Raw genomic sequence first — 17,299 nt, 5'->3', positions numbered from 1 at the left:
ATTTACAGATTCTATGGAGATAGCCACGGGCTACAGGCTGCTCTGTTGCTGCTCAAAAGCTTGGTTACGGAGTCCCATCATCACCTGTCTCTTTTAATTCTATTACCTCTGACTACAAGACTAGAACATGAAACTACTTCCACAAAGCAAGCTCCCCTCTCCAAGGTGACAAACAAAAAGTATGGAACTGAATAAGCTTTGCCACATGTCTTCCGGTATACTACCCTCTTGCTCAAAGGAAAAATATTTTCTTTTAACCTCTTATAGCTACCCAGGTTTTGGTGTTTTTGCTTTAACCTTTATGAGACTCTTTCGGCCCTTTTTTTGTGCCACCCATCCAGTTCCATGCACTTCAGACCTTCTGCTGGATTTGTACTAGTTCACATTTGCTCAGGATGGAATCCATTTGTTACCTGCTGACTCAAATCTCCCCAAATGATCTAATGCTCCAGGTTTTTGCTTTCATTTCATTGCACTGAAAATGTCTACTTTGGAGCAAAATGTTTTAACAATGAAAAGGTGGAGGGGGTACTGTAATAAAAACATTAAAACTCCTTTCTTGTCATTACATAAACAAGCTAACCAGCAGCCAAAGTCAGTTACCACAAAGTATTACCATCAAGACATAAAACCTCTGGACAACAAGAGCCTAAGAAGAGACTCTGCTTTGTTCCAGCACATTCCTGGGTCTCTTTCCTGTGAGCTCCACATCCCTAGCTTCTAACATGGACACCAAGTCTTGTCTTCATGTTGCTCAGCTACACAGTCACAAGTCCCTAAAAGCTGACACTTTCTGAAGTTAATTCCAGTTTTTTAAAAGTTTAAAATAAATCTTTAAGAGCTCTTCCTATACCTCAAGTATTTCTTCCTAAGTCTTGAATCAGTTACACATTTAAACAGTTATGAAAGAAATGGCTACAGCTTGCCCTTTAAGGCCAGGACTATCTCCCAAAGCAAATTCTAGCACTAGTTCCAAATTCACAAAGTACAAATAAACTAAATGGTCCCCTTCCGCTTTTACTTGCCTTCTTGAGTGCACTTTAAATGCTTCAAGAAAACATGTTCAAAAATTCTAATTTTTAAAATGACAATATAACTTGGTGACTAACTGCACTGCAAAGAGCCTTTGTTTTATCAAAGGATTCGAAAAATGAATTTAACATTAGGGTGTGTTTTAAAAGAGACATTTTTTAAAAAATTCAGTTTATAATCAATAGACTCCATGAGACTTTTTCTGAAAACATTATTCATTATTTTAAAGGACAAGGATATCGCAAATTTAGTAAAATAGTTCAAATATACTTACTAACATTTAGTCAGAATATCACATTATCGTATCTAATCCTCTCCCTCCTCATACCCTCTAACTTTACTGACCCAGAAAATTTTCCTTTGGTTTTATCAGAGATTGGAGGAATTGCCTGGTATTACTTTAAAATGAAGATCAAAGTTCCTATAAGAGCAATAATTTGCTTTGCATTGTTAAGGCTGGTATAGATGACAGGTAAGAAAAAATGCAAATGAGAAAGTTTTAAACAGCCTAAGTGTTATTACAGGTCCCTCTGGAGTACTTTCATTACATTCTTTCAGAAGCACTGTCACACTTCACCACGTACTCTTCGGAAGAGAGAGAGGTTTTTAAGAAGAGAATTTAACTTAGATCTGTGAAATCAGAACTCAGAGTTCTTGACACCAAGGCTCAGACTGCATTAAATGACTCTGCTGTGGTCTACAAAGAAATTATCTATGCAACGTGAGACTGAGTGAGCTAGAAAGGAATTAAGAGAAGAAAACACAAATTATCCTTATTTAAATTTTCTCTAGATATTTAAATAATAGATATTGAGAGTAAAATATTTTTTAACAAGCATCTTTGTGTAATAGAGTCATCATGCATAGTATTTCAGTTCAGAATCTGTCCAAGGAGACACATCTGCAGAAACCAGCCATTTGGAAGACAAAGACAGTTACACTGCAAATAAAAGTGGAGAGTTGTTTTAAAAATAAGGCATATGACTGGGTGGTTTGCTAGATCATACATGATAAAACAATGATATTATTGTGTGATACCACAGAACAGAATTTTGTTTAGCTCTAGCCAGTTTTCAGTTAAGTAGCTAGTTAGTTAGGGACAGAATCTTTGGAGTATTGGATCAATAAAATTACAAAATCAGAACCCAGTAAAACATAAAAATATTAAAATCTTGACCATGACTGACAGAAGACTCCTTTTAAATCTGTGCTTCAGTCCTAAGTCTAAATGTATTGTTACAGAGGCAATGGGGAAAGAACCAATCAGACACTTATCAATAAACAAGCGACATTTCCTACCCAAAGCCCATGTATGTGCACAAACCTAAGAATAAAAGACTAATTATTGATATTACCACTAAAGAATTAAGAAACAGAGGAGAGTCCTGTTAGCAACAGACAAGCAAAGCCCAGAGAGGTACAACTACAATGAAATAAAGTGGCTTTAAACGTGTACTTTTCCCCCCCTTGCCTATGTAGTCCTTGGCGAGAGCCAAAACTTTCCTCAGGCTTTTAATGAGTCCTTTATTTCCAACACCTGAATTTCATCATCCAGACCCCAAATATCTGATCCCGAAGCCCTCCACTGAAGCTATCCAGGGTAGAAACTGGTCACTCAACTACAGTGTCTCAGGACAGTAACTGGGTTGTGAGAGCACATTCCTTGGTCTGACCCCAGCTCTTAGGGCCATGGGCTGTGTGTACCCACCATGGACAATCTCCAGTACTTGGCAGAGGCCTCTAGTGAACTACAGCAGTGAGGTGTCAAGTCAGTCATCTGTACAGGTCTTCTCAGTGACAGGAATATTCTACGATGTGCTCCTCGTCCCAACCCCTTTCTACCTCTAACCAGCTGTCTGCCTCATGCATGCAGGTTTAGAGAAAAGAATAAGACAGGCACTGTGACGATGAAGGAAGATGACACGTGTTAAGGGTTTTAGCACAGTGCTTGGACAGAAAAATATGAGTTATACGAGTCTCAGCTACCAATACTACGTGTACCAAAACAGAACAGGTGGCAGAGAGGGAGAGAGGCCCCAGGCCCCCTCGTCTTTCGGTTCTCCCAGACTAGTGTTTTTCAAATTGTGAGTGGCATTCACGGTTATGGAATCAATGGAGTGGACTGTGAATGGCATTTCTTAGAGTGTGAAAAAAACTACAACAAATTCAAAACATGGGACTTCCCCGGCTGTCCAACGGTTAAGACTTCGCCTTCAAATGCAGGGGGTGTGGGTTTGATCCCTGGTCACGTAGCTGGGATCCCACATGTCTCTTGGCTAAAGGACCAAGACATAGAACAGAAGCAGTATTATAACAAAGTCAATAAGGTTTTTTAAAAAATTAAAACAAAAATAAAATGCTACAGAGCATCAAATGAGAAAGGATGCATATTGTTCAGCATATTTTTGTTTCAGCCGTGTGTGTGTGTATGTGTGTGTGTGTGTGTGTGAGAGAGAGAGAGAGACAGACAGACAGACAGAGAGAGAGAGAGACAGAGATATAGCAGGCAAGCAGGTATTTGAGGAATGTGTATTATGTCACATTGTAAAGGGACGTTTCTAACAGTGGCCTAGAGTGCATGCATGTGTGCAGGCTCAGCTGCATTTGATTCTTTGCAATCTCAGGGCTGTAGCCCATTAGGCTCCTCTGTCCATGGGATTCTCCAGGTAAGAATACTGGAGTGGATTAGCCATTTCCTTCTCCAAGGGATCTTCCCGACCCAGGGATCAAACTTGCATCTCCTGCACTGGCAGGAGGAATCTTTACCATTGAGCCACCTGGGTAAGTTCACTATCTGAAACTGCTTGACTGCACCTAAAACTACAGTGGAATTTCAATCTTCTGATCACAACAGTGAGGAAGATTTAGGGTGGCACCTCCCGACACCTCTACCAGATGTCTACAAGCACCTTTAATTCATCAGGCCCAAAGTAAAACTCATTATTTCCTTCTCTGAAAAATCTGCTCATCTTCATGCTTTTCACTTCAGAAATGAAGTCAACATGAACCCAGTTCCTGTCAGAACCCATAACTCTTGTGATAACTTTCTCCCCTCCCCACTACCATCAACAGTGAACCAGCCAGTCCTGTACATCCCACTTTTGAAGAGTTTTACTAGCTTCTCTCCGTCTCTGTTACCAACCATTCCCACCTACCCTATCTCAGCCACCAATATCTTCTGCTTAAAGTGCTGTATACAAAACCCTTCTAGTTGGTCTTCCTACCTCCAATCTTTACCAAGTCCCATTCATTCTCCACTTGTGAAGTAGAAATGACACTCTGTTGATGTCACTCAGGGCTGAAAACCCTTTCATGGCCTTCCAGTGTTTTCAGAAGAAAAAGCTGAACTCCGGATAATGATTCACAAAGTCCTGCACTGGCCAGCTGCCTCTCCTTGCTCCAAGCCCACGGCCACTCTCAACTCTAGCAGTGCCCTCTGCTCCTCAGACCTTCTGAATACGCTCTTCTTTGCCTAGAGCTCTTGGATTCTGTTTCTTTTAAAATTCTAACTTAGATCACTTCATCAATTAGTGTTCCATCTCCCACACCCTGTCCAAATCAGAGCTGAGGACCCTGCTATGTGAACTAACTGCATTATACATTACCACCAATATACTACTTTTTTCATTTTCCTCAAACAGCTGGAGTGTCCTTTGCTAAATTCCCTGAGGGTCGGGATGAGTAATTTACACCAGTCATAAAGCACAACACCGGACTTAATACTTGTTTGTGGTCCTTACTCTATCTGCTCGAATGCACCTGACATGTTCAGCTGACATCAGAGACCTGTCACCTCCTTCTGTACTTTTCGGTGTCCTACACTAGACCTCTCTTGGGATTGCCTCTTACAGCCCTTGGCCTCACCTGGCTCACGCTACAACTGTGGCATGTAGTTCCATGAAGGACAGAAAGTCTGTCTCTCTTGCTTTCTGCCTTTCAGAGACAGCAGCCTGCTGGGCCACAGGAGCCTGCTCTTTATTTGTACAGGTACAAACTGAAAATGCAGAGGCGTTAACACCCAACAAGACAACCATCAGCCAGGGGACAGGCTTCGATCCCTCAGGTGGCCAACTCTGAGACACGTACCAGAAGGGCGCTCAGAAGGGCTGACCTCCAGTCCTTAAAGTGGTAGCTCATACAGTAACACAGCCTTCTATCCTTTCCCTTCTTCCCTAGTTCACTCTCTCTAGTCCCCTCCTCCCATTCTCTAAGACAATTTCTCAAATGAATCATCTGAGTGCAAACCCATGTGTCAGATCTGCTTCTGGAAGGAAATCAGACTAAGACAGTCTCTCTCTTTAGCATTACAAGTGCTTCGATTTTTATTCCTGTTTTCTTATTTTGGTAGGAGGTAGGTAACTTTATTCTTTCCCTGTGTGTCAAAACTGTCTTTCCTATTTTCAGCAAATTTTATTTTATTATTGGTGAACACTCCACAGAAGCATGAACAAGTCAAGTCTGCTCTAAATGAGGTCTATTTCAAATGAATGGCAGCTAGGAAAATACATTTCTTACAAGAACAGGAATTCTACCCCAGTTTCCATGTTTACATTAAAAACATTTTGCCAGCATCATAAGAAGGAACATTCATAAAATAAACAGACCTCCTCATACCTTCATGTTACAGCTTGCTTATTTTTCTGCAGAGAGAATGTATATTAAACATCCACAAAACAGAATCTAATCAGTTTAAAAGTACCTTGCAGGCAAATGCAGAGACTCTATTCTCACACTGAAGTTGGGTATGAATGATTTCAGAAATTCGGGCTGCTACACTTGCCATTTGGGTCAGTTTCTCCAATAGCCATCAGGCACTGGATTGAATATCACATGATGCAGGCTCCACAGTACAGAGTATTTACCGATAATTCACAAGGTAGGAAGATGTTCAGTCAACTGCAAATGATTTTAGGGCTGATGACGCTCTGGGCTACCATCGTCTCCCCTTTCTTCACGTATTTAATCTTCAAGCCTCCCACTGACTGTCAGAGATCACTAAATTTACCGGCTACGCTTCTGAATTCTCTCCTTTCACTGCTGCTTTCCAACATCAGACAAGGTTTAAGAAATTGTTTTAAATTTGTTTAAAACCAGGATGTATGGAGATGGACAGTGCTTACAGCATTTCAATGATTCGGGGTAGTAAGTTTTCACTTTTATTACAATAAAATATCCTTATAGTTACATGTCTTCTCCAAATTTTCGAAAGTACCTAGATGAGAGTATTCAAAGAACTCTATTATCACCAATGACAATAAACTTATTTTTATATAAAAGCACCTGAAATCAACATCTTCCAACTCTGATACCTAAGTGCACACTCCATGTATAACATATCTAATGCCTAAAATTAAGATGCCACAAAGCTCCCTAACAGCTAGAAACAAGCCTCCTTGACACGCCATGGCTTTGTCAGCTATTAGAGGGCACAGACTGAATCCCATTTCTTTAAGATCCACATTTTTACACATTCTAACTTTTCTGAAACCCAAATGCATCTTATAATTCATGGAGTCACAGTCTAATTGGCAACACTGTTTCTTAGTAGTAGCTAAAATAAAGGACTAAAACTTGATGATGTCTCATATTCAACAGAATATCACAGTTCATCCAGCATTTAAACAGCAGGTTATTGGCTTTATTTTTATTCTTTAACTGACATTTTGGACAATCCCTTCATGATACAAAAAATGTCAGTTTTCATTCAAACAATAAACAAAATAGCATAGCAAGGTGTCACACATTAGAACCAGGCATCACTAGCATTTATAGACATATTCTGAAGTATCATGATATTTTTAAGCCTGTTAGAATCATACTGAAATAATTATTATTATTATAGAATTATTTATTTTGAAAACTGGGTGACTATAAAAAGGATTATTTAAACAATTATTTCTATTACATAAGCGAAAAGAAAGAAATCAAGAGAAACATTTCCTTAACAGCTAAATGGAAATCTTAAGTCTGCTTTCACACCTTTTCAGAGGTATTTCAGGTTACCTCTGGCCAAGGCTCTAACAACTTTCAGTCACTGACTTACTGCTCACACATACATGCCTTATTGAGTAAAGACTGGCTAGTAAAAACTTGTAAAACAGTATTTAAAAAATTTCTCTGTAAGACTGGCTTTTAAAAAACACTTTTAAAAATGAGAACAGTTGTTTACAACTGTTGAAGTTTACCTTAATGAGTCTCAGCTTCACATTTTAATAGAAAATGTAAATATTAAAACATTATAATACTTTACTCTTATGCATAAATATTATAGGAAAGACTTGTTTTGCTCCTTAGTGTCCTCATTAAAAGATCATGCAAACTAGGGAAACGTAGCTTCTAATTTTTAAACCAGGAGTCATGTCAATGCTATACTAACATTTGAATAAAGAAGGCATATCTTTGAAAAGGAGTTAGGTGGGAAAATACACTAATAATAAAGTGATATCTTTAAGTGGAAGGGGATAAACTGAAAAAAATTAGGAGACTGTAACTTTCTACATTTTCCATATGAAAACACATTCCCCAGATTCACCAAATGTAAGAGCCAAATTTCCAAAGATATTTTCTTGGTTTGCTGCCTGGTCTCTTTATGGGGCTTCCCTGGTGGCTCAGACAATAATCTGCCGGCAATGTAGGAGACCCGGGTTCGATCCCTGGGTCAGGAAGAACCCCTGGAGAAGGGAATGGCCACCCATTCCAGTACTCTTGCCTAGAGAATTCCACGGACAGAGAAGCCTGACGGGCTACAGTCCATGGGGTCACAAAGAACTGGACACAACTGAGTGACGAACACATGGCTGGTTACACGGTTCTTTATGACATGTAGTAGGCTACAATGAGTTCTATCTCCAACTGGCTACATCTAACAGAGCCATCTTTACTGGCAACAAAGAATTTATGCTTATTAAGTACCCAACAGGGATTCCCTTGTGGCTCAGCTGGTAAAGAATCCGCCTGAAAAAGAATCCTGGTAAAGAAAAAAAATGCCTGGTAAAGAATCCGCCTGAAATCCCCTGGAGAAGGGAAAGGCTACACACTCCAGTATTCTGGCCTGGAGAATTCCATGGACTGTCTAGTCCATGGAGTCGCAAAGAGACAGACACAACTGAGCAACTTTCACTTTCACTTTTTCAAGTATCCAACAATCAACATTATTCATTTTGCAACTTCAAATGGGCAGGTCAACATCAAATCTGGACTTCAAAAAATTTTTACCCAGAGGAGAATTAAAAGAATAACAACTTAAAAAAAAAAAGAGTAACAACTTAATTCCAAATCTAAAATGATTTAGAAAGCCACTGTCTACTTAACTATAAGTTATCACTGCAGCACATTTTTAGGGACCCTAGGAAGTTTCAGTACATTTGCTTTCTCACAGGCACTGTTTCCCAGTGATTAGGATGACATTATAGCTGAGGTCCATCCTCTTTTGAGGGACCATAAGCACAACATTCAGGACGTGATGTCAGGTGTGGAGGAACCAAGTAAGCCGGTCTGAGCCAGAGCTGTTTCTGAGCCTGGCCACTTCACACACACAGACAGCCAAAGTGGGACTTGCTTTTTCCTACGGGCATACACGACAGAAACTGCAGAGGTACAGAAAAAGTGCCAGGGAGAAAGGGGGATGGAGTAAAGACAGAAAAGAGACAAATGAAACAACATAAAACAAAATTTGGAGGCTCTGAGTTTCAGGGGACGGGGATCAAATTAGGAAAAAGCTTCTTGCACTAGTTTAGATTTCTGACAGCTGCTGGGAAGATTTTATGTTCCCTAAAAAGTTCTCTAACCTGGCAAAATGTATAAAAGCACTAAGTCAGAATTAGGTGCTATTATTTTTTTATGGTAAATTTAAATTTGATATCCTTACTAATAATTTATGGCTTAGTTACCTTATAGAAAAATAAAGAAATTTCTTGCAAATATTTCAGAACGTGTACAGAAAAAGAGTGAAAGCTAGACTAATCTGTGATAAAATATATGCTTCTGTAACTCTAAGTGGAAATAGAAATAAAGCTGATTCTAATCAGCACCTCTGAAATACAAAAAGTACTTATACAAATATTACACTGTAATGTTTGAATTAAGATTATATTCCTGATTAAAAGACATCATTTTTGTAATAAATAATACCCGAGGGATCAGTGGTGAAGCATTCAATTATGTTCTGAGCATAAAATAAGGTAACAGGGGAACACAGAGTAGAATAGTGCTTGGGAAACAGCATATACTCAATCAAGTTTTAATTTTTTTAATAAATCTAGAACCAAAAGGATTTTACTACCAACAAACAGTACTGTCAACTGAAAAAAAAAACAAGCTCAACGTAAGAGCTGTGAGTTAAGTTTTATTTGGGGCAAAACAAGGAATACAGCCCAAGAGACAGTATTTTAGAGAGGTGGGGGAGCGGTCAGTAGTAGGTGTGATTCTAGTGAAGGGGGTATGAGCAGTCCAGCACACATCTTGTAGAGGTTTGCTGCTAGTCACAACAAGGAGATGTCTCTGTTACTGATCTTAGTGCTTTTCTAGATATGAGGAGATACAAAAATTGGGCTCCACTGGGATCATAAAAATATTCTCCTGAAAATATCTAACTATCTAAACGCCTGTTCTGCCAGTTTTTCGCAGAGCACAGAGTGCCTCATTCCTGATCCTGAACTCCTTTCAGGAGTGCTGAAAGTCAGTGGCTACAAAATTTTGTAACTTAATCCTGGTAGAGGCAGTTGGCAAATGCCAATTTTCAGTTGGCAGTACAATACTCTGCAACATTAAGAATCAAATCAAATCATAGCTTATCATGGTTCTCAAACCGACTCCAAACCACTGGGTTTACTCTTTCAGTGATGCTTGTGAAGTATCTGTATTAGATACTGTCTATCACGTAAGTAGTGGCATCTGTTTGGTGAATCATCAACCACATTAGCGGTCAAGCAGTTTTTACTAAAAGTAAGAAGCAACACAAAGTATTAAGAATAACTACAAAAATGTGAAGCATGATTTGTTTTTTTAAAAAAATACAAACAGCTAAGTACACAGAAAAAAAAGATGAGAAGATCATAAAAAAATTAACAATGATTGTTGCTGTACTATGGATCATTTTATTTTCCTTCTTAGTAGTGGTTTTATGCATTTGAGCAACTTTTCTACTAGTGTTTCAAACATTTTAAAAAGTAATTAAATTAATCCAAAAAAGTAACAGGTAACTGTGATGCAAAAATTTTGAAGTCTATACATATCCAACTATTAATTTAAAAAACAATCTACCACATTTACTTAAAAATCTTTTGAGACATGGCTTTCACCTGATTTTGCATATCCTCCAAGGCAGCAGATACATCTTCAGACAGGTCAGGGATGTACACACCATTTGCCAAAGTCCCTCCTTGGGCTGCTGTGAGTATGTCTAGTGCCATCCAATGAACTGTTGTTATAGTAATCTTGATCATACTGCTTTGTGGGCCCTGCTTCCTACAATGCCTTGTGAATTTTGTAACCCAGAGGTTGATAGCATTCGCTCATGTGGGTGGCAGGAGGGCTAAGATACAATATATCTCAATAAATGATGCTCGTTATGGAAACTAAGAGCATCAAGAGAGGGGAATGAAGAAGGAATTCATACGGCCTGGACTCCATCTCAGGCCTGTCTGTGCTGATCGTGCGCGGCCACCTCTCCAGTGGACTCTGAACTCTGTGCTTAGCGCCTGTGGGAATGACAATGGAAGGATAAGACCCCGCTCTGGGCAGGGGAACCTTGAAGACGAGAAAACAGACACTAATCACCCCTGCCTCCGGACACTATCTATCAGAATGTAAGCACAGGCTTATCAGTTATTAACTATTTGGAATGTAACTGCGGGCTTATTGATTATTGACTGTTTGAACACATAACATGTGAATGATGGGGTTATTGTAGTTGTATTTACCCTTCCTTTGTTTATGTAAGTCTCAAGGGAATTGGGGTAGTGGGTTTGGACACATGGGGTATAAAAGATTTTCACAAATGCTGGTCGGGGTCCTTGGCTAAGAGGAGACTCTGCCTTGGGCCCGCCGGCGTAATAAACTGCACTCCACTATAAAAAAAAAAAAAAAAATCTTTTGAGGAACTTTGGAAATCCCTTGTTTAGACGAGACAGAGATCTATTTATGAACAAAAGAATCTCTTTAAAATTTTCCAAGTTACTTTACTTTGCCAGCCCCTCCCCCCATGGTACTGTAAAGCAGTGAATACAATAGGTTTTTATCAATGTACAGGCTTCTTAGCAGAGCAAATAACCAAAGAACCCAAATCCCCAAAATGTGCAGGATTGGAGGAGGGTGGGTTGAGGGCAGGGAAGAACAGAATTTCCAGATATTGTCAGCAATTCAGAGTTAGGGAAATGTAATTTTTCTTGCAAGTAACCAATGATGCACTTGTAGCCAAAGACTGTCTCACAGACAGCCATGGTGATCAACTGTGCCTTTCGCAGAGAACTTTACTGAAACAGCTGAAAGGAGGAACAAGATTTTAGTGAAAAAAGCACCACGCCGACTAACAATATTGCCCATATTAAGCTCTGTATTTTCTGAGTCAAGGTTTGGGTCATGTAAAAGTAAAGCTGGCCCCAGAGGAGAGAGCAGTTTTTCACAGATTGCCATTTAAATCTCAAATGACCATGTTTCACAGCATGCTCAATACATTCCAGCATGTAACTGCATTTTAATTTCCTAAAACCACAGGTTATAAGTCTGATTTCAAATAGTGTCTGGACTGTGATATTCAATACTGATAAAACTATACGGTGTTCTTCAGAAAGTTCCAAAGATTCGGCATATGGAAAAGGATCTTCATTTTCTTTGAAGCACTATTATCAAAGAAATTAACTCTTCTGACTTTTGCGAATGAATCTAAAGAGTGGATATTAAGAGCTGAAGCTACTACCACAGAAATGGAGCTTAGATTACAGGAAAGGAACATGCTGTATGCTCCTCACTCACCAGGGTGTAGTACACATCACGTGACAAACCCGCATACATGAGACTTCAAATTTTCTTTGCCATGAAATGCTCATCGGTGCTTACTTTGGAAAATGAATTCAAAATATACTGACATGAATGAATCATTATATTTTATTGTCCATTCAGTACACAGAAATCATTCAGTCACCTTTTCAATTTTATAAACCAGGGACAGCTTGCTGACTGCTTTAATCTCCCAAGGACATGTAAGAAGAGAAGCAGTCTTTAGAATAGATCAAGAGAGAAAAAGGGAAGGTGAAGTTGTGTCATGAACTTGGGAGTCAGAACCAATTTAAGATGATATTATTATTCAGTTGGAAGGAATTTATAGACAAATTTTTACATGTAAACATGAAACAATGCACTAACATGGTCAGCAATTTTCACCACAGGGACTGGCTCTGACCTGCCCTTGAGAAAAGATAAAGGGAAAAATTTTTTATAAGGGGATAGAGTGGTTAAGTACAGTTGACTTCGAACAACATGGGTTTGAACTTCTTGAGTCCATGTATACTCAGAATTTTTTCAATAATGAAGTACAACACAATTGGTTAAATTGTCGTTAAATGTGTCTTGGTTAAATCCAAGAATGCAGATAGAAAGGACCAAGTCTAAATTATATATGGATTTTCAACTGGGTGGAGGGCTGGTGCCTGCCCCCGGGTTGTTCAAGGGTCAACTGTATATGCTTTCCTCTAAAATACTACTGCCTTTTATTTTGAGCCTGACTCCAAAGCTAATCGACAAATTCATTTGTTTTTAAGCAACAAATCTATTTCATCAATGAGGCAGAACTTAGAACGAAATTCTGATCAGTAATTTAAGCTGAAGGAACTACAAAGCTTTGGTTGCTCCACGAAACTAAACATCTAAAAAACCTGGAGTTAACCATAGGGTGCCTAGCAAATGGGTCCCTCTAGCTGTTCTTCATTGGATTCTAACGTATCGTCATGTGTAAGCGCCCACTCTTGAATTCATAACAGTTTTTTCCAGAAGTTAACAAAATACACGGGTACATAAATCTTTTTTTTTTAATGAAACCTAATATATGGGGGGAAAAAAGACTGCATTTCTTTCCTTGTCCTCTGTCTTCATATTTAATTCATCCAATTACTTTCTTCTTTTCCCCTGACCTCTCCATTTCTCTCTCCTTCTTTTCCCCTAAACTTAGACTAGACCACAGGTGGCTAGTGGGAACATGTGCATATTTTTAAGAAGTAAGCACAGGGCATCTCCTCTGGTGGGCTATGTTGACAGAAAGGTCAACGAAGCACACACTGAAATATCTGGGAACTTCAGTCTGGGGGAAGAGACACACGGCAACTGAATGGACCCATCACAGAGCACAAGAGCATCACGACCACAATGAACACAGGGAGGGTGGGGAGGGCTGTGGGGAGGAGAATTGCTGTAAACGGGAGGTGGTACTCAGATGACAGGGACGTGAACAGACCTCCATGTCTTTTCTCCGAGAGAGGCTTCAGGGCAAAGAAAGGCAAACGCAGAAGCTTGTGGCATACACAGGATGAGGTATGTTAATTGGCCTAACAATCACCAACACAAGAGGGGGGTTTTGTTCTCAATGTGACTGTTTTAATCCTTATTACAGTCCAATATGAAAGGTCTTATTATCATCTTGATTGTTAAGGCTAGGAATCTGGGGCCAGAGAGATGATGAAATTGTTGAAGAATACCCAGTTTACCAGCTGATGATGGAGTTAGGTGAGAAAGCAGGAAGCCTGGCTCCCGGGCTGTACTCTCAGTGACTTTATCTGCTACCACTACACAATATCCAAAGGAGAGTATTAAGAGATAAAATATGGCTGGGGTTATTCTGGGCAGGAGTAAGAAGAAATGACAGAAACGAAGCAGCACCAGAGATGGCAAGAAGTCAAGAAAGTGTCATCACAAAACCCATTGCAGCCGCCTGGGCCCCTGTGAAACCATCCCACAACTATATTCAGTCCAACTGGTCAATACTTCTATCTTCTTGACACTGGCTAAATAATCCAGTGAACAATTCGTACGCACTGTGATAGTGGTCAAAGTAATGGATAATGGTGTCAGCCCTCAAAGCGTGTGAAAACCAACCAAATGGAAGAAGCTGGGTCAGCAAGTAGCACAAGCACAGGCGGCTTCCGCATTTCTTTGCAGAACCGTGACTGTGAGTGTGTGACTGCTTTGTGTATGTACGCACACGCAGCGTCTCTTGTTTTAGAAACACACACGTCTGTGCACAAGCACTCACACACTCTCTGTAATGTTTATATCGAAAGTCACTGGACCCTGTCAAGGGCCACAGTCACACATGCGGACTCCGAAACAGAGCCAGTGATTTCTGGCTGGGCTCCGCTTCAGACATACCTGCTTCCGGGTCCTGGTTGAAACGGCAGTACTTGGATTTCTCAAGTGAGGGCAGGCACTGCTCAATGGGGACCCAAACATATGTCTCAGGACACAGCAAATCCGACGGTCTGTACTGACCCTAAAGAGAAGTGAAGAAAAAAGGCACCGACATCACTAACACAGTGACTTCCTAGCTGCAAGGCTCCAGAATTCCAGGGAAGGTATTAATCACAAGTTTAAATGAAGTCAACCAGGAACAGCTTTACTGTAAACACTAAACAACCCTATTAGTAACTGTTTTCCTAGCTCAAGAATGCACATTTGATTCAAAGGCTCTCAAACTCATGTATCACCCTTTGGGATGCCTGTGTTGACTTAGAAGATCGGAATTTCTACTTTCTTTTGGGATAAATACATAATATGATTCCTGCTGAGCTGACTGCTAAGAATACCCACTTCCAAATTCAAGTGGACACAAGTGTTAGTTAATAAATGAAATTTTGTATTTGAGAGCATTATGATTTATACATGAAATAAATTTATTTTCCAGAGTGGCATTTCACTACCCTTAGTCAGAATTCTTAAATTCGTAAGCTCAGCTGATAATATTGATTCCATTCTAATGCACTAAAAAGTACTGCCTGGTCAACACACTTCCATCAGCAATCTAGACTGATAAATAGACTATATAACAGATACTAAAGGAAAAAAAAATCACTCCTCTAAGGGTAATTTGGTAGCCACTTAACAGAGAATAGTACAAATTACGTGAAATCATTCAGTTAAAATTTTCAGAAATATTAAAGTCAATTAAAATTCCAAACATTTCTTCTCTAAACTTTAACATTCAAAATTCACCATAGAGGTTAAATCTAAACATTGGTTTTCCATTTTTTTTAACTACAGACCATAGTAAGAAATACAATTTACATTATAACCTAGTAAACCTGTATGAAAATATAAAACTATTAATAGGAACAAATCTTTTACTATACAATGCTTACCCATGTTATGTAATCCTCTATTTTCTATTCCATTTCATTTTTTAAAAAAATGATGCTCTTGGACCATTTAACCAGCAAAACTGCTTTCATAAACAGCAAATGGGTCACAAGCTCAGAGTCTGAAAAACACTACCTAGTGCAAACCTCATGACAAAGAACACTGCTGTTTCAGGGTGGAGCACTGTTACAGCTTTGAGTCAGAGAGGTGCTCTATAACTTAGACCTAAAATGGACACCACGCCCTCCCAGCATTCAAAACATTCAGCAGTCTGTAAGATAATGGAGAGATTATACATAAAATGTACACAAACAGATTAATTACTGCTTTTGAGATTGTGGAAGAGAATTCAAGAAGGATATTGAGTTTTAATGGGGACTTAGTTTCACTGGCTAAGTGTGGGACAGGCTGAAAAGGAATGAGAACAATCTAGATGAAGATTACAGCATAAACAAATATAACGCTGGGAAACAGGAAACAGCAGAGCGCTGCAGAAATAGAAAGGTAGGTCATGGATCAGCTTCAGAAATCATGTTCTAGACTTTATTCTAAATGAAATGGGAATGCTTGCTGGCTAGGACAGAAGGCAGACAGTATGAAGACCAGACTCAGGTCGCTGACTCTGATCTTCCCGCAGTCTTCACAGCATTGCTGATGCCTTACTGCCTCAGAGCAGTAAAGGTCACCCAGACAGGGCAGGTCCAGGTGGACACACTCACCTGATATTAAAACTCATAACACGGGATTATTTAGAAATGAATTAATGATATACTTAGGAAGTATAGTAAAGCCAGTTATTCTATTGATACCTACCTTATCAAAAGTAATGCCATTCTCCCCACCAATTCACAGACAATTTTCTTGTGGAGAGGGACAGTATGAGGCAGCGCTGTCTACGTGAACGAATGTGGACACTACACAGCCGTCTACAGCAGTGGTCCTAGAGCTGCCCGCCCGCCCCGTCCCCTTTTTGGTTACAGGCTATTTTCAGAATCTATTGGCGGTAGAGTGGAGCTAAACATACAAGCTAAAGAAATTTTTTTAAAAAGGATTAACTTTTCTTGACTTTGGCGTACACAAAGATTCCTTAGAACACAAAAAGCAATAAGTATAAAAGAAAAAACTGATGAATTGGACTGCATCAAAATTATACTATCTTCAAAAACTTATTAATAAATAGGCAAGCCAAAGATTGGGGAAAATATTAACAAAACTTGTATTAGATAACATATTTGTATCCAAAACATATAAAGAATTTAACAAGTCATTAATAAGAACAATCCAAGTTTTTTAAAAGTCAAAAAGACTTAAAAATTTTACCAAAGATATATGAATGTCTAAGAAACCTAACATCAGTTACCAGAAATGCAACTCAAAACTACACTAAGATACCGCTGAATCCCCACTGCAGTGGCTCTCCACAATTCCCACAATACTTAGAAGACCGAGCTCTGACAAAGTTCTTGGCCATCTAGAACTTGAATACTGTTGGTTTAAAGTGGCATAACCATTTGGGATAAAATAAATATTCTTGTATCTCTGCATATGTCCAGGATAAATTCCTAGAACTGGAATTGCTGGGTGTAAGGGTTTTAAGTTTTATAGCACAAAACTATTTCCCACAGAAGTTGTGTTGATTTATACTTCCATCAGCAATGGTATGCATGCAAGTGCTAATTTCCCCATATCCTTATCAACAGTGTACTACTGAAACTTTCCATATCTGCCAATCTGAGAAGTGGCATTTCACTGTGGTTTTAATTTGCATTATGAATCATTCCACATATTTAAAGGAATTGGTATTTCCCTTTCTATAAAGCTGGCTCATTTTGTTGTTAGATTTATGGTGCTAGTAATTGAAAAACTTTTTATATATTAAGAAAATTAACCCTTAATTTGTAAACTATGTTGTATTTTCCACATTTGT

At 39.1% G+C, this 17,299-nt stretch overlaps 1 protein-coding gene across 7 annotated transcripts in view; it reads right to left on the bottom strand.

The window, feature by feature from the left end:
* ATE1 (arginyltransferase 1) overlaps positions 1 to 17,299 on the bottom strand; it is a 154,448-nt gene that overhangs the window by 24,326 nt on the left and 112,823 nt on the right. For all 7 annotated transcript variants that reach the window (XM_043475259.1, XM_043475263.1, XM_043475262.1 and 4 more), the window contains one exon: positions 14,389 to 14,509. In XM_043475259.1, coding sequence (XP_043331194.1) covers positions 14,389 to 14,509 — 121 coding nt within the window. The remainder of the gene's footprint in view (positions 1 to 14,388; positions 14,510 to 17,299) is intronic.

The sequence above is a fragment of the Cervus canadensis genome, chromosome 8, assembly GCF_019320065.1.
Source record: "Cervus canadensis isolate Bull #8, Minnesota chromosome 8, ASM1932006v1, whole genome shotgun sequence".
Taxonomy (NCBI): domain Eukaryota; kingdom Metazoa; phylum Chordata; class Mammalia; order Artiodactyla; family Cervidae; genus Cervus; species Cervus canadensis.
Note: the sequence above shows the minus strand (reverse complement) of the source record. Positions and strands in the feature narration are given on the sequence as shown.